Consider the following 24,504-nt stretch of genomic DNA (forward strand, 5'->3'; position numbering starts at 1 on the left):
TTTAACCTTAAGCTTTTGTGTATATTTTGATACTTCTTTATTCATTTTTATTAAAATTTTCTTAAAAATTGTTTGATTCATTCTGTATTTTTTAAATACTCAAGTTTTAGGGAAATTTTTAATATTTTGTTTTTAAAGAAAATAAAAATACTTATATCGTCTTAAACTTTTTAGTCATTTTTACTGCCGACTTTTATTTCGCAGTCTTTACCCTTTTTAAATGAAAACTTTTACGCGTTATTCCTTAATGAAGTCAATTTCCACATTTTCATTTGTGGTTAATTGCTGAAATTACTTTGCGTAATTTTCACATTTTTTGAACATTGAAGCGCTGATATCCTTATTATTAAAGGCACCAGCAGTTGCATCAGCTGCAGTAAAATTAACGTAATTATTGTGCAGATTATTTGCACTTAAAATGGAAATTTCTGCTTCATTTTGCAACATTTTTCACAATTTCATGCAATTTTGGAGTTAAATTGTAGTATAATATCGCCAAAAGCCACAGAATATTAATTTATAAATATTTATGTGATTTTAATAAACTCGCTGAAAAATAATAATTTATATTATTTTTAATTTTTGGTGAAAATTAAAATACTGATTCAAAATGAGGAACTCTTAAGCTCTACAGCTTTACAGCTCTACTAAAAACGATTTAATTTTGAAATTATAATAAATTAACTCTATAAGCCATTAAAGTGCACTATATATAGTATGCTATAATTCGTACGAGTTTCCATATTGAGCACGGACAGAGTACAACAAATTCCTCGAGAAGACAAAATAGAGCATTTTAGTACAGTGCTGTGCAAAAATTTAAGACCACCTCAATAGTTATCAGTACATTAATTTTAAACGACAATATCATAAAGTATGGGAATAATTTGACTAAACAATTTTTTTTTTAAATAAATACACAAAACTAAAAACAAAAATTAAATTAAATTTTGTTCATTATATCAATTATTTATCATTGGAAATAGTATCCTTTACCTTTAATGCAACTTTGCGTGAACTCGGTGTGGAATTGAGAAAAACAAATGATTGAAGGTATCAATATAGATATTTTTTTACTTTCCTAAAAGATTTTCTTTTAGCTCATTCACTGCTAGCTCATATATTTTCAATAATGTCAAGATCAGGACTGTGGTCACGGTAAAATAGAAATACTTCGTTGTTGAAGCCTGGCCATTGTGCTACATATCATTGTACTGCCGAAAAACTATTCCCCTCAGTAGAATTTTCTTCTCTTCCGGTTCTCTGAACGGTAATAAACAAATCGTTTATATACCAACTTATTCATTAGAGTTACTTGATTAAGCTGCAATATGTGACTCTATGTAATCATTCGAAGATATGCCTCTTTAAGCTATAACTTTTCCACCACTATACTGTACATACTGTATGTAAGCAGTCCACAACATATTGTTCAGTTGACAGGCGTCAAACTATTTTACGACTATTGAGGAATAAGCTAAAGAGTTGTAGCTTTTAAAATCTACAAGTATGTAAATCCCATTGATTATATCGATTATATCACTGTAGTCAACGCTTACTATGTAGTTTGTCGGTATTGTCTGCTGACACTTCTGCTTTTTAAATCCACCTGGCATAACAACCTACGAACATTCCGATGTATTCGTTGCTCGGTTAAGCTTGTCAACCAGTTCCTTACTGCTTGCTGACCAATTCAGATTCACAAGTCTATGCAACATACGTTTTACTCTTTCTGTAACATTCTGTGGCCTACCATTTCGATGAGGTGGCCTTAAACTTTTGCATAGCACTTTACTTTACATATTCAATTATTTTTTTCACATTTTATTTTTTTTATAATTAAATATTTTTACTTTAATTTATTATATCTATCCGTATACTTTGTAAAAATATTTTTTATAACTAAAATAGCAATACTGAAGGATAAGTGCTCATATTAACTTTAAGTATTATAAATATTAAATTTAAAAAAAAATTTTATAAAACTGCGAAAATAAAACAAAAACAAAAAATTCTTACTTCCTACAGAGTTCTGCATACTTGAAATAAATATTGAAATAATAAAAAAACCAACTTTTTGTGGCAACTCTGTCACTTGCAACACACACAGCGAAAATAGTTAACATAGCAAAAAGCTATGAAAAATGCACCAAAAATTCAACAATTCAAAGGCAAAAAAAAAAATAAAAAAGAAAAGAAAAAAGAAAAAAGAAAAAGGAAAAACTTGGAAAATTGATACAAAGCAATTCAATGCATAGTTTCACTTAACATGGCGTTTATGCTTCTCCTGCACACACATTCATACGCGTTCACACACGTACTCGCATGTACATTGGCGTTTGTGTCGTTGTGTTGTTGTCTGACAATGTGTGCAGCAAACACCACAGGACTCCGTAAGTGAAGCTGCTGTCACGTCTGCTTTGCAGTAACGAAACTTGCAATTGACATGTGCTTATGCATACATACGCGCCTTATTTGTGTATGAAGTTGTATTGTTTTAATCGCCAATGTACTGACGCCATTTTCTCTTTGCCATTATTTGTTTTCCCTCTTTTCTGTTTTCTTTATTTTGCTTTTGCTTTTGGTTTCGAATTTTGCTTAAACTTCATTGCAGTCAGCATGTCGCCAACAAAATGGTGGCGACGACAATTGCAGCGTTTATTTAAGCTGAAACAATTTAACATCGGCGCGAGAAATTGTTCAAGCTTGAATGCTGAACGCTCGTATCCTGATGGGACTGAGATTTTCAATTTTACTGCCTATTACACTTAAATTATTGGGTACCTATACATATACATATATGTTTTTAAATATACGATGCTACCCTTTATATTCTATGTGACTACTTATCTTTAATCTCGTGAAAAAGTCATGAAATTTTGACACATTTAACTCTATCAATCTTGGCTATTTTGGCATGTCAGTCTCCAGTTCACATGGATATCTGGACACAGCGACATCTTAAGCAAATGCAGTGCAAACGAGCTTGCCAAAGCAGGAACTATGCCTCCTGACATTCACTTAAAATTCGGACATTGGTATCTCATTTTTAAAGATCAAACTGACAATTAAAAAGTAATATCTGAGTATAGCTAAATAGCTAAATACTTTGGAAAATAAAATGTCAAAATTGAATTAGCTCAAACTGATCAAGAAACTTAAGCTTAACCTGCTCAGCACTACGGTATTAGTACTAACACCTCACTACGTACAAAGAAAACATGTTAGGAGACTGATTGTACCCTATAATATATTTTGTCGAGATTGTGGCCCTGCGGATGAGAAAAAAACTGTACTCCACATCATATGTTAGTGTGCATCACTGACTATGAGAAGATTCATTTTATTTCGGGCTCTTTTCTTGCAGACTTTACAGAGTTATCACATTACAATATAAGGGACTAGGCCAAGCGTATAAACTTGTCAGGTTAATTTAGTTTAACTTAAATACGGCAGTCGTGCCTTTTAGCGTTGTTGATATGCTGACTACTGTATTTCTTTTGGGAATCCTTTTGGTCTGCTTATGAACAACTCTCATCCGTGTTATCATTCATATGCCATTCATTTAATTCAAGTGTGCTTTGAACACCAATCAAACCTAATCTGACCTAACCTATATATTCAGTTAAAATCCGAAACAGAATGTCAAAATTTCATATAGCCTTATGCCGGTCTTTAAATATTTCAACTTTTCCAGTATCAAAAACTCTTAAAATAAATTGCATATATTGAATTCAAATATCCACTGTTTTTATTCATTTTTAAATTCATTCTCATTTTTAAATTTTTTTACTACCTTGCAATGCTTTTACCTTTATAACGTTTTGATTTAATGCCATTAAATTGCACATTTTTTCACGTAATTTATTTTAAGTAACTTAACTGAAACTTAACGGAATTTATTTAACGTAAAGAAAAAATCGTTTATACTTAAAAATATTTCCTTTAATATTCATTTTTTTTTAAATATTACAAAAGGAATACAGAATTTATATAAAATTCTGAAAGAAAATTCTTCTTTCAAAAGATTGCATTTTTTTTATAATGAAAATGACAACACTCCACGGAAAGTATTTTTAAATTTGCTTGAGTTTGTGGATGTTAATAGCACTTAAAGACTTCCTTGTTTCGCTATCAAAATAATTTTAATTTGAATTAAGTAGCTCTCTATATCAGTAAAGATAAAATGAATGCTAAATAAAAAATAAAAAAAAAAAAAGAAAAAATAGTTTTTGTAGCTGCTACAGTCCCTTAACCATTATCGTGATCCATCGTCGGTTTAAATTAGCGAAATGCATTTACACATGTGGTCACGCAAACACCAACAAAAGACTTTTAATCTAACTTACCATACGTGCAGAGCAAGTCACACGCGACCGTAAAGTATGCAATATTTTTTTAGTTAAGCATTAATTTTGCATATAATTTCATTTATTTTTAAATTTTTTTACACTTTAAAGTTAAGCCACTAATTTAAATATATATATGCATGTGTATATATATGTGAGAGTACATGAAGTGTGTTATATAAATATATGAATGTATCAACATATAGAGTGTAATAAATACTTATTTCCTACAACTGTTTTTCGCGTTTTTTTATATATTTTCAGTTTATATTTGTTTTTTTCCTTTTTCACTACTCACTTCTTTCAGCTGGTACCCGTATTTTAAAATTAATTTACTTATTTTCGTTTTATTTTATTTTTTCAAGTTACGAGTATTTCGTATTTCACAGCATATTTTCCAGAATTCAGTACTTCCGCTGCAACGTGAGACAAATGCAGTTGCTGCAACTGCAGCTAAAGTATTAGTAAAACACCGCCATTTGTTTTATTCACCTGTGATTTGTGCGCTGCAAGTTGATTAATTAAATCTGTGACAATTTTTTCTGTGCTTAAATTTAAAATTTTTTTGTTTTATTTTCTTAAATGTCTAGAAAAAATAGTGGCAGAGTTACCACATTTTTTTAAACTTTTTATTTTATTTTATTTTCATGTTTTTATTTGCTGCTTGACTAGCCACTTTGTTAATAGCAAATTTAAAAGAAAATTGACTATATTTTCAGTCATTTATTTTCCGGAGCGAAAATGGTACTGATGAGGTAATTAAAAATGTGATGAACAAAGTGAAATTAAGTTCACTTAAGGTGCTTTGTGTGTAACTCGAAGCATAGAAATGTTAAAAGTAAATTACCGTTTAGAATCTTGAAAGGTAATTGAATTTTATAAGAAAATCAATTAAATTAGTTGGCAATGAATTTAATTCCTAGCTAAGTCAGTCAGGTACAGACAGTAACTCTGGTAAAAATTTGAACAGTAGTGACGCTTAAGGGAAATAAAAATTGGCGCTTTAAGAAAAGTTTTCTAAATTACATTTTTTAATGAATTTAATATTTAAGATAAAATAAGATTTTATAAACTGAATTATATTTTAATAATAATATAGAATATAGAATATGACACATATAAAAACAAGAAAATTCATTTCAGAAATTTTAAAAATAGACTAAATTTTGTACCGATTTATAATTCATAAAAATCATATATCTTCTACTTATTTTACAAGTGAAAAGGTTCTTCTTTTAAAACAAAATCAAAACAGTGTTCTTCAAAATAAAACTAACCGAATAGATAATACTGTAAACTCAGGTTATCTATACTCTGTATGAACATCAACTCAGTTTTTTCTTGTAAGCAATTGAATGCATTAAGCCATTTGACTTAAATAGGATCCCAAAAGTGATCTTCAAACCCTTAGGAGCAGTAACAACTAACACTAAAAATCAGCATCAAATAACAGCTTAATTACGCAGAACGAAGTGAACCATTGGCTTCAACGACCGTGATATATTTAGCGGATAGACTCGTTCTCTTTTTGTTTCGGCGCTTAAGATTAGAAAGAATACCAGAAGACAAACCACCTTTTTATCAATAATGTTTTTTTGTTTTTTTGCCATGTACAGCTGAACCATTTCTGTGCGTTTGGCTGATGTGTTTCAGAGAAGTGGTATTATTAGTCATTCTCGCATTCATTGTCAACGTTACAGTATTACTAGATGGGTCTACCTAATATGACCAACCCAACTACTAATTGATGCTAATAAATCAATCAATCGAAACTTAGTGGTTAATGTCTATAAATCAGTCTTCTCTATAATTCTGCTAGCAAATGCTGACAAGCCAATCTTGCAAATAATTCTACCAGCAAGTACGAACAAATCAGTCTTAACACATATTCTTAAAGTAAATATTCTTAAATAATTTAAAAAAAGCCAACTTATAAATTCTACTACTATTTGCTAACAAATCCGTGAAATTTAATTTACTATGCAGAACTGAAGAAATAAAGAAAATTTCATTTGTTCCATAGACTGATCATTAAATCAATTTTTTTTTACTTAAGAAATCTTGAAGAAGAAACTTTCAAACAAAATTACAATGTATAAATTTACATGAATAACTTTAAAATCGTCTGCGGGATAGTGTCTGGAATAGTATCTCGTGAGACCACAATATTTCAGGCTTCAGTTTTAGCAATTAAGGCGACATGTCGACTAATTGCAAAGCACGTCAAGAAGAAATGTATTGTTGCCCTTTTAATTGACAGCTAAGCATCAATTAAAGCTCTTGAAACTTTTGAAATTAAAGATAGTAAAACAATGTAGAGAGAGACACTTGACGAGCTAAACCGGCTAGCTGCCATCACTCTCATCTGAATTGCTGGACATAGGAATATTAAAGGAAATGAAAGGGTGCACGGTTTAGAAAGTCTTAATTTTGCCGCAGCTGAATCCCAAGACTACCAGCTTATATTCCTCTGGAGATCGCTAAGAGAATTACATACTTTTAATTTATTTAAAAATATCTTTTCAAAAAAAAAAAATTTTTAAATAATTAAGTACATTAAAAATCTTTTTGTTATTAATTTTCATTTTATGTCACATATACACTCAATTTCTTTCGTCATAAAAAGACACGCCATTATCGGCAAGAAAAAATTTACCTTCATAAAAAAAATTTAGTTATTGTTTTCATTTTAATTTAATTCATTTAAATTCCGAAGTTAATTCGCTATCACTCTAAAAACACTCTAAAAAATCTAAAACGCCAAATGTCAGTTAACACCTTTAAAAAAACCTAAGCATATTTATGCCCCGGGTTGTCCAGAAAAAGGTTTAAACTATTGGGCCCTCCTTTCTTTAATACACTCGGCAATATTTTTAACATTTGTATTGGCCAGATACTTGCATTTATCAATATGTCCTGCTGGTTCTAATTTGCTTTTAAAAGGAATTTCTTAACTAATTGAGGAGGTTTCGATCGTCCTTCCACTGTAGCTACCTACAACAGTAAACATACGTTATATTTTACAAAAATGATAATTAAATTAAAAAAATGTGCCAGTTAACAGCACTAAAAAACGTACTATAGAAACATTTTCAAAGTTTTACCAAATTCGTTTTTGTTCTTTAAGCAATGTTACCAGCCAGAAAGGAATAAATAATCTTTCCTAGATATATGGTATATATATTTTTCTTATACTCATTCTATTTTTAAAATAAATTTTACTAAAATAAATACTTAATTATTTTGCAAATACACCTCAAAGCAATTTAATTATTCCTTAATAAGGAATAACGACAGATGCCACATATGATGCCCCCACAACCGTCTGGATAAACACTAAACTTAATTAAAAAATTTTCTACCTGAGTATTTATACGCCGGTGTGTATATATAAATTAATGTGTTGTTTGTGTGTTAGATGAGCTACTAATACATAGACAAGCATACAGAATTTGTTAATTAATAATGAAAGGCCATGTCCAACAGCAAACAATAAAGTTTGTCCACTTTAAGTTGACCACAAGCGCATGCACTCTACACTCAAACGGGACTGACTCACTACACACACACACACACACACTCACGTACATGAAGTGTCCTTTAATGCTAATATGTAAATGTGTTTGCATAAGTTACAAGCAATTAAAAGCATTGCACCAACTTCAGTGCATACATTTGCAATTGCGCATACACTCACTCACACAGTCATGTATTTGCACTATGTCAATTTAAGTAAAACGACAATGATCAGACATTTTCAAATGTGGATTATGTCCGAATGTCGGTAGCAACATTTTCATTTCCTTTATTGTTGTTACCGTAACCTTTTCACTTGCACTATGACATTCCATACTCACACACACACACACATACACTGACACTGATTTTCATTCACTGATATGTGTTAACTTAAAAAAAATATGTAATATTTTTGAAAAATTTGAACTTAATGGTGTATAATTTGAATGTTTTGACATCAATGCGCTCCACACTGACACGTACAGGAGGGGACATAAAATTTATGCCAATTCAAAGTCGAAATGTTGGCGGATATGTATGCGTCCTTAACGTCATAAGCACACATGGTCATATGGACTGCATCCTTTGGTTGTGTGGTTGTGTGGTGTGTATGCAAATTTGCATTGTCTGTGGTAGCATTGAACGGAGTTTATATCCTGTATTTAAATACAGTATGTGTCCTTTTCGTATCTTAGGAGAGAGAAATTTTATTATTAAATAAGAGCAGAAAGTGCACTTGTATTCCATCAGGTAAAATTTCAAATAATACTTAAAGATTTAAGATAAACTTAATTTTTATAAATTTATTATATATTAAACATAGAAAATTTTTATACATAGATTTTCTATAGATATTTTCTATATTCATTACTCATCTACTTTCTAATCTGCTGTTAATCTTATTTCATAGTTTTTATTATGTTCTTTTAATATACATTTAAGTACACATTTCAATAAATTTTGAAGGCTAGTTGCAAATTAAAACAAGAGAAAAGAATAAATTAAAATTTAAATGCTCGAAGTATATAAAATCAACAAATTTGCTACAATAACGATGTTGTCTTGTGTTGTCTATAGAGTTTATTTGTTTTTCTATTTTACAAACTTTATTTAAATGATAAGTTAATTACACTATCCCGCACAAGATTTTTTTGTTCTTTAATTCTTTAATTGTGCTCAAATATGCCATCCATTTTTTTCGTAGACATATGGATATCTAGATATAATGGATTAAAGTTCAATAAGTGAGGTTTAAATGGGTTGATAACAAGTTTTTATTTCAAGAGATACGATTTTCGTGTCTCCAGGAAGCTTACTACAACTAAATAGATAAACATTTTAGTGCATCTTTTCCCAAATTTCTCTCTTTTTATATCAAGAGGAAAAAAGAGGAATTTTTTAAATATTACATGTTGATTTTAAGAAAAATTTGTCTTTAAAAGGAATGAGGGAATTTAAGGAAGAATGTGTAAGGCGAATGTATTGTATCTTGTTGAAAGAAAATATTTAAAAATAAATGCTAAAATAAATGTAAAAAAATGTACTTTTTGTATTAAATATATTCTTAATAAAAGACTAAATATAGTATATAACGGGATTTTTTACAATATTAACAAATAAACATTTTCGCATAATTTTGTGCCGTTTAGCTAATGCTGACATAAATCGCATCGCCAAAATATGCAGTCCATTAAAGGCAATTATGAACTATTACTAGAGATGGATGAAGCAGAAACTAATTCTTCTTTTCTATCGACACTTGGACATTACTATTAGTCAGTAGGCTTAGGTTATCAGTACTTGTAGACATACAGAAACTATATTATATTTGTATATAAAATTAGTTGTGTGATTTTCTTCGGTTATTGTAAGTTTTTTTTTAAGACAGGTTTGAATACCATGATTTCAACATTTGTTATCTGAGATATATGTAGTACAAATAGCTATTGTTATAAAGTTTTTTTTCCGCTAATACAATAAAAATACAAGCATTTATCTTCTTATGAATTTAAAACTATAAATATAAAGATGAAATTTGCTCACCCCACCCAATTGTCAATACTATCATTTAAAAAAAAAAACATTTTAAAATGTTAAATCAAGGAAAAACTGCAGCTTAACCCATCAAATATTTTACAAAAGGTTAGATTAGAGTTTAGAAAGTTTAGAACTCGAGGAGCAGAGTTTCAGACGTCAATATCTACTTTCGACTTTAATGTAATAGATTAGATTAGGTTGGAGTAGCGGCCTTGAGCCCAAAGCTCACTTAAGCTCAAATAATGGCCCTTTGTTGCACGACGAACTAGTGATTTTCTTCCGGAGACTAGAGGTCGGTGTACGAGCAAAGCCACATGGCATGACTCCTCCATTCAGGTAAAAAGAAACAGAACTGAAAATTTTTTAAACTTCGCCAAGTCCCTAATTTGGTAAGATGGCAGCTTGGTTTTATCGGTAATAAAAGCGGCCACAAAAATTCTAGATATCTTCTAGCCTATGATGACCACTAATACATGAGATGAAGCACAGTTTGCTTCCCATCCAAAAAACCACACCACAACAAAAATCATTATAAGGTAGACACAGTTTCATAGCATAGTGTTGAGCAGGTTACACTATAGGTAAAGCAACTGATTAATATATTGACCAGTTTGGATCAAGTCAATCTTAAGATTTGAAAGCAATGTTCATCTATTAAATTTTGTTTAGCTAAGCTCAGATATTTTTATTTGACTGCTAGCTTAGCCATATAGAGTGAACTCCAATAACTAAGAAATGAATTTCAAGAAGTACAGTACCTACCTAGATAACCTCGTCCGCTCTACAGTTGCTCGAGATGTACCTGTGTGCACGTACCTATGTGAACTGGGCACTCATGCGCCTAGTTAGCTCATTAAGACAAGCCTAACATTCTCAAATTGTAAAGCATGTTGCTTTAGTACCTACCAGAAATTTAATGGCATCTTGGCTCTTTTATTTTAAATGAATACAAGTAATCTGTGTATATAACATAACCAATCCATTAAAGTTCATTCACTTTAAGATTGTTATTTTAAATTTGATGATTTATTTTTATGTTACTAGATAGACAGGCGTTAAAGAAAACATCTATGTAGATATTGGCTATGCCTTTCATTGACATCCAGAAATTTGTAACTAATCACATTGTAGAATTCATCACTTACTATATCACACTAATATTGATAAAGTCAAACATTAAAATTCTCCAAATACAGACTAAAAATGCAGAAATATGCCGTAGTAAACCTTTGTGTAATATTTATATTTCTATGTATAAACAACGTGTTTCGTATATGGAAAATAATAAATATAGTTCTATTAATTCTTTTAGAACCATAGATATATATAGAACTATAACATTATTGATATTATAACAGTACCTAACAATAGTTCAGTGCCAAATTTTAAAAGTTTTATTAAAACGATCCTAACTCTTTAAAGAAATTCACCAAGTAACTAACTCTTTTACTGGAAAGAGCAGTATTGTAAGAACATAAATGTTCTGATCTCTCATAAAGATAATTTCAGATTAGGTACATACTTATCAGACAATGAAGAACCTAAGCAGAATTAACTTCTTAGAATTTGAAGTTTGAATTCTTCTTTGTCATAATTTTGGGACATTTGCTTTGATATGTGACAGATTTGTTCTGTCTGCAGATATATTCTCCGCGTTTGTAGTGATTTTTTATCTAATAAAACTATTAAAACAGAATACAGGAATCTCTACCAATATTATGAACAACAAAAAGTGGTACCATCCCTGGCCAGTAGTATTATCACAATTGAAAGCAATGTTATAACATTAGTGTCTATATTCCGACATTTACAGAATTTAGTACACATTTGCCCAAATTATTTGAAAGATTTTTATTTATTTTTTTTGTTCATTAAAAAATTTTCCAATTTCAATTTTAATTAAAATATTTGTTCGGCAACTTTTCTTGCAGCAACTTTTCTAAGCAACTTTTGTTGCTAAACAAATTTAATTATAAAATTTGTTTACTTATAATTAGAAATGTTGTTCTTATAACATTTTGACATATTTGTAAGCGATTTCATTAACTAAAGTAAAAGTGTGTTCATATGCAACATACAAAAACCCATACGTTAGCGCAAAAACTAAATTTGTCAAAGTTTTTCACGGGTTTTTAGACGCTAACACCTTTTCGGTTTTGTATGGAAGTATGTACGAGCATCTGCAATTTAAGTACTAAACGCGATGCACTCAGTCTCAGATAAACGGCGCACACCAAAAACAGCGACACCACATTATGACAAACTTATTGAAGTGCTTTTGTTCTGAAGTTCCATGCGTGAAACCCTCCACAAAGATACTTTCATACACCCAAAATCCTGTCAAAGCAATTAATTTCGTCAGTTGCTTTGTTAATTAAATTACATTCTCTGTTGGTTTTAGTTTTCGGTTTTCTGCTTAAATATGTGGAGGGAAAAGGGTCTGATTCAAGTTAATGTGAGTTAAACAGCCTCACTATGTGAAATTTAAGTATAAAGATAATTTTATTCAAATGAAATTTTACAGGCTTTTATACTGAACAGTGTTTTATTAAATACTATATATGAAACACATGAAATTTAGGTGTTCACATTTACAACTAATTAAATTCATAATTTTTTAAATAGTAAAGTTTACTAATTGCGATTAACGAAAAAATGCTACAAAATACCATACTTTAAAAAATTATATTAATTATAAACAAAAACATTAACCATAATAATTTTTTTTCTTGTATTTCCTTGATAATTTATTACAATGCAAATTTAATTAATTATTGCTCTTGTCGGGTAGCGGTAACAAGTTCCCTCCAGTGTGTTCGGTTTTGCACGATGCGCTTAATTTCACTCCAGGTACCCATGTGTCTGCTCTCCGCGTGCACTGATCGTATCCAGGTTGTCGCAGGCCTTTTTCTTCTTCGTGTTTCTTGTGGGTTCCATTTGAAAGACATTCTGGCAATGTCGTCTTCACTCTTCTTTAATCTACGACCAATTCAGTTCTATTTTCGTTTCTTTATTTCCGTGTTTATTGGTGTGCAGTTGACTAGGCGATACAGTTTCTGGTTTAAAATGGTGTTTGGCCAAAATATTCCGCATATTTTACGAAAGCATTTGTGTATAAAGATTTGTAATTTAACCATAATAAAAATACTATAAAAATCGAAAGATACATAGTAGTAGTAGTAGTAGTAGTAAATCAGACATTTTTGTTCTTGCAAGAACAATTGATAAGGGTAGAAAATGATTTATGACCACAATCTATATTCAAAACCTATAGAGGTTGCACGCAAAAGACTAAAAGAAAAAAGTAATAAGAATAATAAATAAAGTTTTTTAAGTTTTGACTAATATCGAGCAGTGTGATCTTTTTTGGCATTAAAAAATAGCAATCAGCAGTCATTAATATAACAAAATATTTTTTTGCTGAAACTTTTATTACAGATATATTCTATTAGTTGAAAAAATCTTCAACATTATACATTACTTACTTATTTACTTATATATATTTAAATGGACAAACTTATTTTCTTAGCTTGAATATATAAATGAATATAAACATAAGTTAAAGAGCCGATTAACAATACTAAAATAATAGAATAAAAAAATAATAGCTGCATTATATACACAGAATTAATATGAGAAAAAAATCTCTAAATACACATTTAAACATTTGAATAAAATAGACTGTTATAAACTTATCCTCGCGTACTTCTGTTTAAGTTATCTATGATTAAACTTGATAAAATACCCTGGATGAATATTTTGCAAATTGACATTTGCACTCCCCGTACAATTATTAAACTTGCTATAATTGATATTAATTAAAAACTAGCTTACGTTTGTGAATCGTTTTTAATAATTTAATCACCACAATAACAATATAATAAATAAATTAAAAATGTTTTATTTTTTCTTGCAATTGTCGTCTATACTCCCACACGTCACCTACTCTGCAATTGCATCCAACGATGTCACTAAATTAAATATTAATTTCAATATAAATTAACAAAAAGTCACAAATTAATTTTACAAATAAAATTTTAATTGTGCAAACAACAAACTAATTAAGAATTCCTTGTTTTAATTAATTTTAAATTAATTGAGTTTAACACATTAAAAACAAATTGCATAATTTTTGAATTAAATAATTGGTTTGAAATGTAATCTCATATTTCAAATTATTTAATTGCATATTAATCCCAACTATTCATGAAGTAATTAAATTTTTAAATTTAATAAATCTTTAAATTAATTATAGTAAAATTAAAAGTTCAACGATCGATTTCACCAAACACAATATCCAGTGAACCTATAATAGCCACTAAATCAGCCAAGAACTGTTTCTTTGATAGTTTATCAAGTAATGCCAGATGTGTGTAACTGGCGGCACGTATTTTGCAGCGATATGGACGATTTGTACCATTTGAAACCAAATAAACACCAAATTCACCTTTCGGTGACTCAACTGCGGTATATGTCGTCCCTGGTGGCACAAAGATACCTTGTGTGTAATACTTAAAATGATGTATCAATTGCTCCATGCCTTGTTTCATTTCTCGACGTCTCGGTGGTGTTATTTTGTAATCGTCAACCTTAATCTCACCCTCTGGCATCTGGTTCAGGCATTGATGAATAATACTGCAAGACTCACGCATTTCATGAATACGACACAAATATCGATCATAGCAATCGCCATTACTACCAACAGGTACAGCGAAATTAATTTCAGGATATGCATCATATGGCTGCGTTTTACGTAAATCCCACTTTATGCCGGTAGCACGTAAAACTGCACCAGAACATCCATAATTCATTGCCTCATGTGCTGTTATAGCACCAATTCCTATATTACGCATACGCCATATACGATTATTAGTTATTAGATCCTCCAATTCATCTAAACGTTCTATAAATCCTGCTGCAAAAACATACAGATCATCACTAAAACCCATTGGTATATCGAAAGCCACACCACCCGGTCGTATATAAGCGGTATGCATACGTGCACCAGAAGCACGTTCACAGAACTCATACATTTTCTCACGTTCTTCAAATAACCAAAACAAAGGAGTTATGCCGCCACAGTCTAGTATAGCTGACCCAATCGCTACTGTATGATTCGTCAAACGCATAACTTCAGAAAATAAAGTGCGTATATATTTTGCACGCTTAGGCACTTCTATGTTTAGCAATTTTTCAATTGCCATAGCATAGCAAAGCTCATTCGCCATACAAGAAACATAATCCAACCGATCAAAATAAGGCAACGCTTGCATATACGTTTTATACTCTATCAGTTTTTCGGTACCACGATGTAATAATCCAATATGTGGGTCAGCACCTTCTACTATTTCGTTATCTAAATTTACTATGAGACGTAAAACACCATGTGCTGCTGGATGTGCCGGTCCAAAATTTATAAATTTAGTTCGGTAAGTGCGATCGGTTGGTATCGGTATAACATTTTTATAAATCGGTTTTTTACATATATTGTCTCCTTCAGGATACATAACAACACCGGACCATTTATTTATAAATTCAGGATCGGGATACCATATTTTCGGAGCCTTCTTAACAAATGGTTTTAGTTTCACTTCTTCCTTCTCTGGTTCGGGCTCCCTATCGCATGTTATTGTACAGTGAGGACGTATAGGTGGTACTATAAAAAGAAGACTCCTAGAAATATTGAAAATTTAACTTATAATATTTACATTTATACTTGTGCAGCATAACGTTAAGCAACAATTTTCCAAACTGCAATTTTACCACATCTTTTATTTGCGATGGATGCAAAAATAGTTGTATCTTAGGTCTATGCTTTTTAAATAGATCAGTACGTTTTAACTTTTCTAAAAAATATTTTAAAACTCCACCAACTTTAGACATTTTTGCTTTTTAAATTGAGGACTAAATTTTTTATTATTGACTTTATTTTTTTTTTTTAAATGAATTTTTTATTTGATTTTAAGGTCAATGCATTTAAAAATTTTGTTTCCAAAATTTATTACTGTAAAGTTTTTGTAAACTACTTTGCGTAGAACAATCGAACCTTAGAGTACTAAAAAAACTTAACATCTATCTCCAGTAATCAAAAAGTTTAATCACATAAAGTATATTTGTGCGTATCTTTTATCTTGTCTACGGAATTAATGATATATCATAAATATAACAATAAATAATAATGAAACAATCAAAAAATATTAACAAAACAATAACACCCAGATTTGCATCGCTAATTGCGACTGACAATGCAAATCGAATAAGATTACATCATATATTTAATTTCCAAAAATATTTTAGTTTTTACCTTTTAACTCATTGAATATCGACAGAGCCTTATTCTGAATTCGCATTTGGCTCAATGGCATTCTTCTTTGATTCTGATTTTCTATACAAATAAATAGAAGGGACTCAATTTTTACAATTAATGAACTTCTACTTTATGTAACTTGTTTGACCTCAAAATGTGTGACAGCTTTTGCATAGTCCTTTATATTGTCGGCATCAGGATTACAAATTGTTCTTACAGTAGTTGCAGCTAAACCCAGAATTCTGCCAATGTCAACAGGTTTTTCTGCAAGTTTAAAACGTTATAAAATCTCTAACTTTTGCTCCAAGGAAATTTGTTTTCGGTTTTTACTCATTTTTACATTTTACGAACAGGATGTATTAAAAATGCACGCAAATCGAAACACCTTCGATGTAATTTGAAGCCAAAACTTATTTTTTTTTGGCGACGCAAATTAAATTAAAGCAACGTAAATCGGGGTATTAGTGTATATAAACTAATTAAGATTCAGCGAATCTCCAAAAACTCACTGATAAACTTTGAGATATAAGATAAGCTACATAAATCTGATATATATTATGATGTTTAAAGACTATTTTGGGGTCAATATATATTGGTACATATATTATATCAATCAAAACTTTAAAAGTCAAAATTTCCTATAAAAATATAAAACAAACCTGTATGAACTCAATCGATCTCTTTCATTCAGTTGGGGTGAGCAAAATATGTACTTGTTTCTGACCCTGAACTACCTCAAATCTAGCATTCTTTTGAATTAACTCGACCTTTAGCTCGACTAATTATGTTGAATACCTACTAAATTCATGAACAATAAATCTATTATTTCCAATTGTTATTTAGAAATAAATAATATATTAATAGTAGTTTTAGTTTTTATATTAATTTTTTAAATATAATTATATTTTTTCATAATATATTACAGATTTTTGCTGACTATTATCACTTTACACATCATAAAGTATCTAAACGTTCGCTGTCACCCGCCTCAGAGCATCAGACACGATTGGACACTGATCATCGTGTGCATTGGGCCCAGCAACAAGTAGCAAAGTCACGTAGTAAACGAGATTTTATACGTATGCGACCGTCGCGTACATCATCACGCACACTTTCACTAGTGGATGCAGTTCCTTTCAGCGATCCAAAATGGTCGCAAATGTGGTATTTAGTAAGTTTAAGTCCTTTAAAGATTAACCATTTCTACTACAATGATTATTTAACACAGAATCGTGGTGGTGGCTTAGACATGAATGTCATACCAGCTTGGAAGGAAGGTATTACTGGCAAGGGTATTGTAGTAACTATACTTGATGATGGCTTAGAATCAGATCATCCTGATATAGAACACAATTATGTAAGTATAGTTCAATTAATGGTTGTACTATTAATATTATATTACCACATATTTTACAGGATCCTATGGCTTCATATGATGTTAATAGTCATGACAATGACCCTATGCCACATTACGATATGACAGACTCAAATCGTCATGGTACACGTTGCGCTGGTGAGGTAGCAGCAACAGCCAATAATTCTATATGTGCAGTGGGCATTGCATATGGCGCCAGTGTTGGCGGTGTCCGAATGTTGGATGGCGATGTAACAGATGCCGTCGAAGCACGTTCGCTTTCCCTCAATCCGCAACATATCGATATTTATAGTGCTTCATGGGGTCCAGACGATGATGGTAAAACAGTGGATGGTCCTGGTGAATTAGCTTCTCGTGCTTTCATTGAGGGTGTTACTAAAGGACGTGACGGCAAAGGTAGCATATTTATTTGGGCATCGGGCAATGGTGGTCGTGAATTAGACAATTGTAATTGTGACGGTTATACCAATTCCATTTGGACACTGTCAATATCTAGTGCCACCGAAGAGGGTCATATACCCTGGTATTCGGAAAAGTGTAGTTCCACATTGGCCACCACATATAGTAGTGGTGGACAAGGCGAGAAACAAGTAGTAACAACAGATTTACATCATTCATGTACTGTTTCACATACTGGAACATCCGCTTCAGCACCACTAGCAGCTGGTATAGCGGCGCTTGTTTTAGAATCTAATAAAAATTTAACTTGGCGTGATTTGCAACATATTGTTGTGCGCACAGCCAAACCTGCTAATCTTAAGGATCCCACATGGTCAACAAATGGTGTTGGAAGACGTGTTAGTCATTCATTTGGTTATGGTTTGATGGATGCGGCAGCGATGGTTAAATTAGCACGCACATGGAAAACAATACCGGATCAGCAACGTTGTGAAATAAATGCTCCACATGTAGACAAGTAAGATTTGACTCTTATGTAAATGAAAAAATTATGTAAATAATATTATATAAATTGTGTTATTGTATATTGTATGTACTGCTTACATTTACTTTTTCAGACCAATTCCGCCCATGAGTTACATCAGCCTACAACTGACTGTTAACTGTTCATCCGTCAATTATTTAGAACATGTGCAAGCTAAAATCACATTGACGTCACAACGTCGTGGTGATATAACATTATTCCTAATATCACCGGCCGGTACTAGAGTAACATTATTGACCTCTCGGTAAGTGTGTTGAATAAAATTGGAAAAAATATGCTCTGTTTTAAAAAAAATATGATGTATTAACGGAACAACACATTTTATAAAAAAATATAAATTTTTTATATAAAAAGTTATGTTAAATATGTTAAAATACTCAATGCCCTAAAACATATAGCATTCTAGATTAATGTCTTACAAATTATATTTTTTCAAATAAAAAATAATATTAAATCAAAAAAAAAAATATTTTTTCAAATAAAAAAATAATATTTTTTCGAATAAAAAAATAATATTTTTTCAAATACAAAAATAATATATTTTCAAATAAAAAAATAATATTTTATTACAGTATACATGATGTATCTCGCTCTGGTTTCAATCAATGGCCTTTCATGTCCGTCCACACTTGGGGTGAGTCCCCACATGGCAAATGGCAACTAGAAATACATAATGATGGACGTTATATGGGTAAATTATTACTTTTTATAAAAGAATATTATAAGTAACGAATTTATATATATATATATATATTATTTATTTATATATATAATATAAATATATATTATTTATTTTATATACATGTAAAAAATTTAAATATAATATTTATACTTAATGTTAATATAAGTCAATATATTTAATTCTCCATCCTATATACTATTTCATGCTGCATATACTAATAATGTGATTTTAACTTAAATCGTACAATAATCGTAATGTATGCTGGTAATAATATTTCTTGAAATATATATTAAAAAAATAAATACAAATTTAACAACGAAGGACATGCTCTATTGCGAGACTGGTCCTTAATATTTTACGGTACCACTCTACCAATCCACCCGAGTGATCCAGTGTCTACACCACGTGCCACTTTAGCAGAAAATACTACACCAAACTCGAGCACCATATCTACCACAACTAATTTACATCAAATTTATTCACCACAATATCCGCGTATTTCACCAAATAATTTCGGTACCGTCGGTTTCGGGCTTAGTGGCAAAATACCAATAAAATTTCCACCAAATAAATCGGTTTACAATGCAGCAACGAACGTATTGAATAATCCACTACAGAATGTTGCTGGTGGCAACAACAATCGGAAACAGCAGCAACAGTCGAAGCAACAACAACAGCAACAAACGTATCAGCAAATTTCAGCAACCTACGGTGTTATATTAGGCTCACAAAGCAAGAGCAATAATAAAGGCAACAAGGGCAATAAAGGCAAACCTGGCGAGAACAACAAAGGCAATAAGAACACAGGTAAAACTGCAACAAATAAGAAAGAGCAAACAACCCAAACAAGTGTAAATAACAACAAAAACAAATTCTATCGGATTTTGCAACAACAACAACAGCAGCAACAACAAAACACCAATAAATCAAATGCGAAATCGCAAAATGTAAACGCTACACGTGCTAAAATGCAATCGGCAGAGAAACTAAATTCCTACGAAGATAAATTGAATCGTAAGGTTATAGGTGACTTACCTATTGTAAGTACGAACCCGAAAACACCAATTAAATCAGTGGCCACACAAACTACGAGTTACACCAAGTTGCCGGTGAAAGCTACGAAGCAGATCAAAGAAAGCCAAACGCATGAAAAACTGACGGTGGCCACAGCAACGGATCAACGCATACCAAAAATGTTTGAACGTTACGAAAAAATACAAGCAATCTTCCCAGAATTTCAACCATATCAGGGACCGAGGGAGAAAGATGTGCAAAGTGCAAGCGCCGATAGACGTAATAAACAAATGCAAAACTATGAAGCTGAAACTTTCAGACCAATTTCATTACAAAAAACTTCTGGCAGCGGAAGCACGGGCAGCAATGGTAGTATTGGCTCTAAGCCTTCCAGAGAGAATTCTAAAAAATCTTCACAAAGCTTTGTACCAGATCAAAGAATAATTAAAAAACAGCAATTACTATTAGCAGCAGCTGCGGGCGTAAGTGGTGGCACGCAGCGGCCGATAAGCGTAGGCATTTCAGCGAATCGAAAGAGCACAAACGGTAGCCGAAAATGTTTCTTACAATTATTTTGATTTTTAGAAATTTTTTCAGTTCTTAAATTTTTTTTAAAAATTTATTTAATTTTTAATACACTTTTGGTTGAGATAATTTATTAGTTGATAATTGTCAATATATTTCATTTTTATTTTCAGTTTTGTTATGAACAAAGAAAATTTAGAAATCTAGTACCTATTTTAGCATATTCCCTTTAATTCCTTAATGTATTTACGTATAAGTTCTACCGTACTAAGGAAACACTGTATAATGGGCCAGTTAGCCAATCAGTTAGGGTTTTATTCAACGACTACTATTGCAGTTGTAAGAAGACATATATCCACTCCGGTTATACTTTTTATCAAGAGACTAGACTTAACAAGAAAACATTAATTTCTCGATTTGGGGTATACTCATCTTAAATTTGTTAAAAATGCCAGTGTGATATTACATTTATAGTAATATCAGTAAATGCGTATTTTTTGGATAGCTTACCACTAGAACTTATTTTAAGTATAGAAATAAATTATACGAAATCTCTCTCCCTGGAGACATCTTTTCAAGTTTGAAATTGATATTTCTTTTAAAAGCATGTAATATAGACCATTTCATTAGAAAGACAACTGAACAACAACAAATTAAGTGTTAAAAAACAATCTGAACACGATTTTACAAGGTATTTTATTCTTGCTTTATCAAGGTTCTTTACTAAGATTCACTATATTAATAAGACCGCCGAAAACATTACAATGTCTTCAAATACTCAAATAATCAATACATACATAATTTACTTCATTTAGAGCAGTGTGAACCGTTTCCAAATATATTAATTTCATTTACTTCTTAATGAAAATGTTTACGCTGCCTAAGCATCATATAAAATAAAATAATAATATTAATGATAATATAATAACTTAAAGCGAAAAACTTTATTTATATATTTAATTAATCAGAATAGTATTTAAAGTTCATATGCTATGCATCTGTAATTCATAATATGCTACAATCACTAAAAGAGACAAAGAATTCTTATTTCTTATTCCTACTCAAATTATTATTAAATATTAAATCTTTTTATTAAATATTCTTATTTTAATTATGTGCAAAACAACCTGAGAAAAAAATATAAAAAAGTGCTTACTAACTGCAATAAAAAATTTTTAAATATTTAAAAAAAATTTTTGTACGTTCATAAATAAAAATATATGCAAAAAATTATTTAAATGTTTATGGATAACATAATTATTTAGATTTATACTTTATTTAATATTTATTTTATTATTTTATATTAACTTTTAATTTATTATATTTTATTATGTAATAATCTTATTATCTCGTATTATAATTATATATTCTGTATTATTCTGTACTTTTATATTTATTTCTTTATATTTATATTATTTTACTTTTTTTTTTATAAATTATTTATTTATTTTTTTCTTGTTTATGTATATATATACATATATATATTTGTAAAATATAAACTATGTATATTTTTTAGCACAAATAACTCAATGGGACTTAATTATTTATGGAACTGAGAAACCTGCACAACCAAATGATCCCGCGCCAATAAGTCCGGTACAGTTTAGTCCTTTCGGAGGGGATGATATATCACGCAATGAAATCGATGAACCAAATGCATTTTATCAGAATGGAAAATGGAGGCAACAGGTAAAAGAATTTATTTATGTTTCTCGTCATTTTAAACATATTTGTATCAAATATTGATACAAAAACTTAAATTTATTGGTATGAAAATAATGTAAGAGAAGTGATAATTTGTATTTCAATTTACTAATTTAAGAGATAGATTTTTGAACTGTGTAGTGCGTTAATTATCTTCATAGAAAATGATATTATCCTATACACCAAAAACTTGTTTCGATTGCACTAAAATGTTTAAAATATAATCTAAATTTATTATTTTACTACTTTAAAGAAAATTTTAAACAAAATTCCTTTATCCTGCCAAAAACAGATTCAAACTAATACCTAAGGAAGCTAAAGAGTATTGTGAACTGATACTTAGCCTCTTGTTTTGATTAAAAATCATAATCATAATTCATAGTGATAAAAGGATGCAGAGAACTACTTTTTATCTTTTCAAAATGCTGCAGCTATTGCTGACTAATTCATATTCAAATGTCATAATGCTTAATGAAACACCTTGAGCTTCTGTCAAATCTCTTTGATCAACTTATCGTAGGTAAATTGATAAGTATTACTTACTCCGCGTAAGTAATAAAAATGCATATTCTTTTGAAAAAATATATTTTATACTTCAATATAGTCCTCTTTTAGCTCGACACATCGTGTCCAACGATCTTTAACATTTGGATACCTTTTAAGTAATACAATTTATCAAGTCCTTCAAAATATACCTCAGTTTCCCATTCCACTTTATCATTCGATGCAAATCTCTCTCCCTAGAGACACCTTTTCAAAATTTGAAAACAGGTAATAGTCACTGGGAGCCAAATCTGCAGAATACGGCAGATGAGGAACCACTTCGTACCGTAATTCATTTACTTTTGCCATGGTTTTCATTGACGTATAAGCGGATATGTTATTCTGTAAAAACAAATGTGTCTTCGACAAATGTGATCGTTTGTTGATTTCCTCATTCGATCGATCCATGAGATTTTGTTTAATTTATTTAATAGCTTCTATTCTGTGGAATAAATCTCTAACTGTGGTTAATTTGTAATAGCAAAGATAAAATAAATAGAGTTCTGTAATAAACTAACACTAAATATCAACAGTAGCGTTATAAATATTATAATTACGGTGGTACCAGCAACACAAAAGATAAATCATGGTCGTGGTGGTCCGCACCATTGGGAACTAGAACCCTGTAACCAATTTAAAAGATTTTTTTAAATTATCTGTAGTATATTTAACTTTGATTAAAAACATTTGATACAAAATCAGAAGTAATGTATACAATGTATTGGTCTAAAAATAAAGAGAATAAATTTAAAATTTAAGTATTATTGATAGAATCTAAAATACTTTATTTTTCATTTAGGCAAAAACAATTTTAAGTCAAAAGATTAAACGCAATCAAAGCAAAATAATGCAATATTTTACAGTCCGTCATATTATTTCATCACAGCAATAAAATTATGCATTTTTATTCAATTTTTTCTTATATAGATTTAAATTTTTTCTTCCCTTTACTTTGCTTCCGCTTCCGCCATTACTATTGCTGGCTTCCAGCAGTCGACGAGCAGCAAATACTAAAGGCAGTTTAACAGAACTCAACAAATGCATCCTTTTTTCACTTCAAGCACTTACTCGTACTTTGTCTTTGATTTTATTTGTAGAGTTGTTGCTAAAATATTCTAAAATACTATATACAAATATGTGAGTGTCTATAATAGAGATATATGTACGTATCCATATATCACCATGAAAATATTTCGCTTGCAACGACAAAGTGGCTTGCATGCAATTTCTGAAAACAGTCCTCATAAATAACAGAAAACGAAAATCTTGGAATAGGTTCGTCGATAGCGTACAGTGGGCTTAATACCCGCTTTGGTTATGCTTAATGCAACCAGTGGAGCCATAAAGGTTATTAAACTTTTGGTTTATTGCAATTCAACTAAACTATCTAAAAAGCAGCAAGAACAGACGTACACTCGTTTGACATGAATGCCTTAGCAGCGTAGCCAGCCAAACAGACAGCGGAACTAAAAATTCTTTGTGCAGAAACTCTGAAGGCTTTGAATA

General features: G+C 30.4%; 2 protein-coding genes across 2 annotated transcripts in view; one reads left to right on the plus strand and one right to left on the minus strand.

Moving 5' to 3' along the window:
• Positions 1-14,106: 14,106 nt before the first annotated feature.
• LOC119685314 (NADH dehydrogenase [ubiquinone] iron-sulfur protein 2) lies at positions 14,107-15,814 on the minus strand. The gene is made up of 2 exons (XM_038099560.1): positions 15,614-15,814; positions 14,107-15,561 (listed from the first exon to the last, which is right to left on the minus strand). Exons 1-2 carry the CDS (start codon positions 15,786-15,788, stop codon positions 14,174-14,176), a joined length of 1,563 nt encoding a protein of 520 aa, XP_037955488.1. The 5' UTR covers positions 15,789-15,814; the 3' UTR covers positions 14,107-14,173.
• A 1,308-nt stretch (positions 15,815-17,122) lies between these two features.
• Positions 17,123-24,504, plus strand: part of LOC119675719 (furin-like protease 1) — a gene marked incomplete at its 5' end in the record, with an annotated part of 29,383 nt that continues 22,001 nt past the window's right edge. Inside the window, 7 exons of the mRNA XM_038086925.1 lie at positions 17,123-17,383; positions 17,441-17,569; positions 17,629-18,503; positions 18,604-18,774; positions 19,103-19,221; positions 19,534-20,772; positions 22,268-22,440. Of these exons, the coding sequence (XP_037942853.1) occupies positions 17,123-17,383; positions 17,441-17,569; positions 17,629-18,503; positions 18,604-18,774; positions 19,103-19,221; positions 19,534-20,772; positions 22,268-22,440 (2,967 nt within the window). The remainder of the gene's footprint in view (positions 17,384-17,440; positions 17,570-17,628; positions 18,504-18,603; positions 18,775-19,102; positions 19,222-19,533; positions 20,773-22,267; positions 22,441-24,504) is intronic.

Source organism: Teleopsis dalmanni, chromosome 2 (genome assembly GCF_002237135.1).
Source record: "Teleopsis dalmanni isolate 2A chromosome 2, ASM223713v2, whole genome shotgun sequence".
NCBI classification, from domain to species: domain Eukaryota; kingdom Metazoa; phylum Arthropoda; class Insecta; order Diptera; family Diopsidae; genus Teleopsis; species Teleopsis dalmanni.

Excerpts from the sequence above, each read along its gene's own strand:
- LOC119685314 (XM_038099560.1), bottom strand. The coding sequence starts at position 15,788 with ATGTCTAAAGTTGGTGGAGTTTTAAAATATTTTTTAGAAAAGTTAAAA. Across the intron at positions 15,562-15,613 it reads TATGCTGCACAAGTATAAAT|TACCACCTATACGTCCTCAC; the intron begins GTAAATATTATA and ends TTCTTTTTATAG.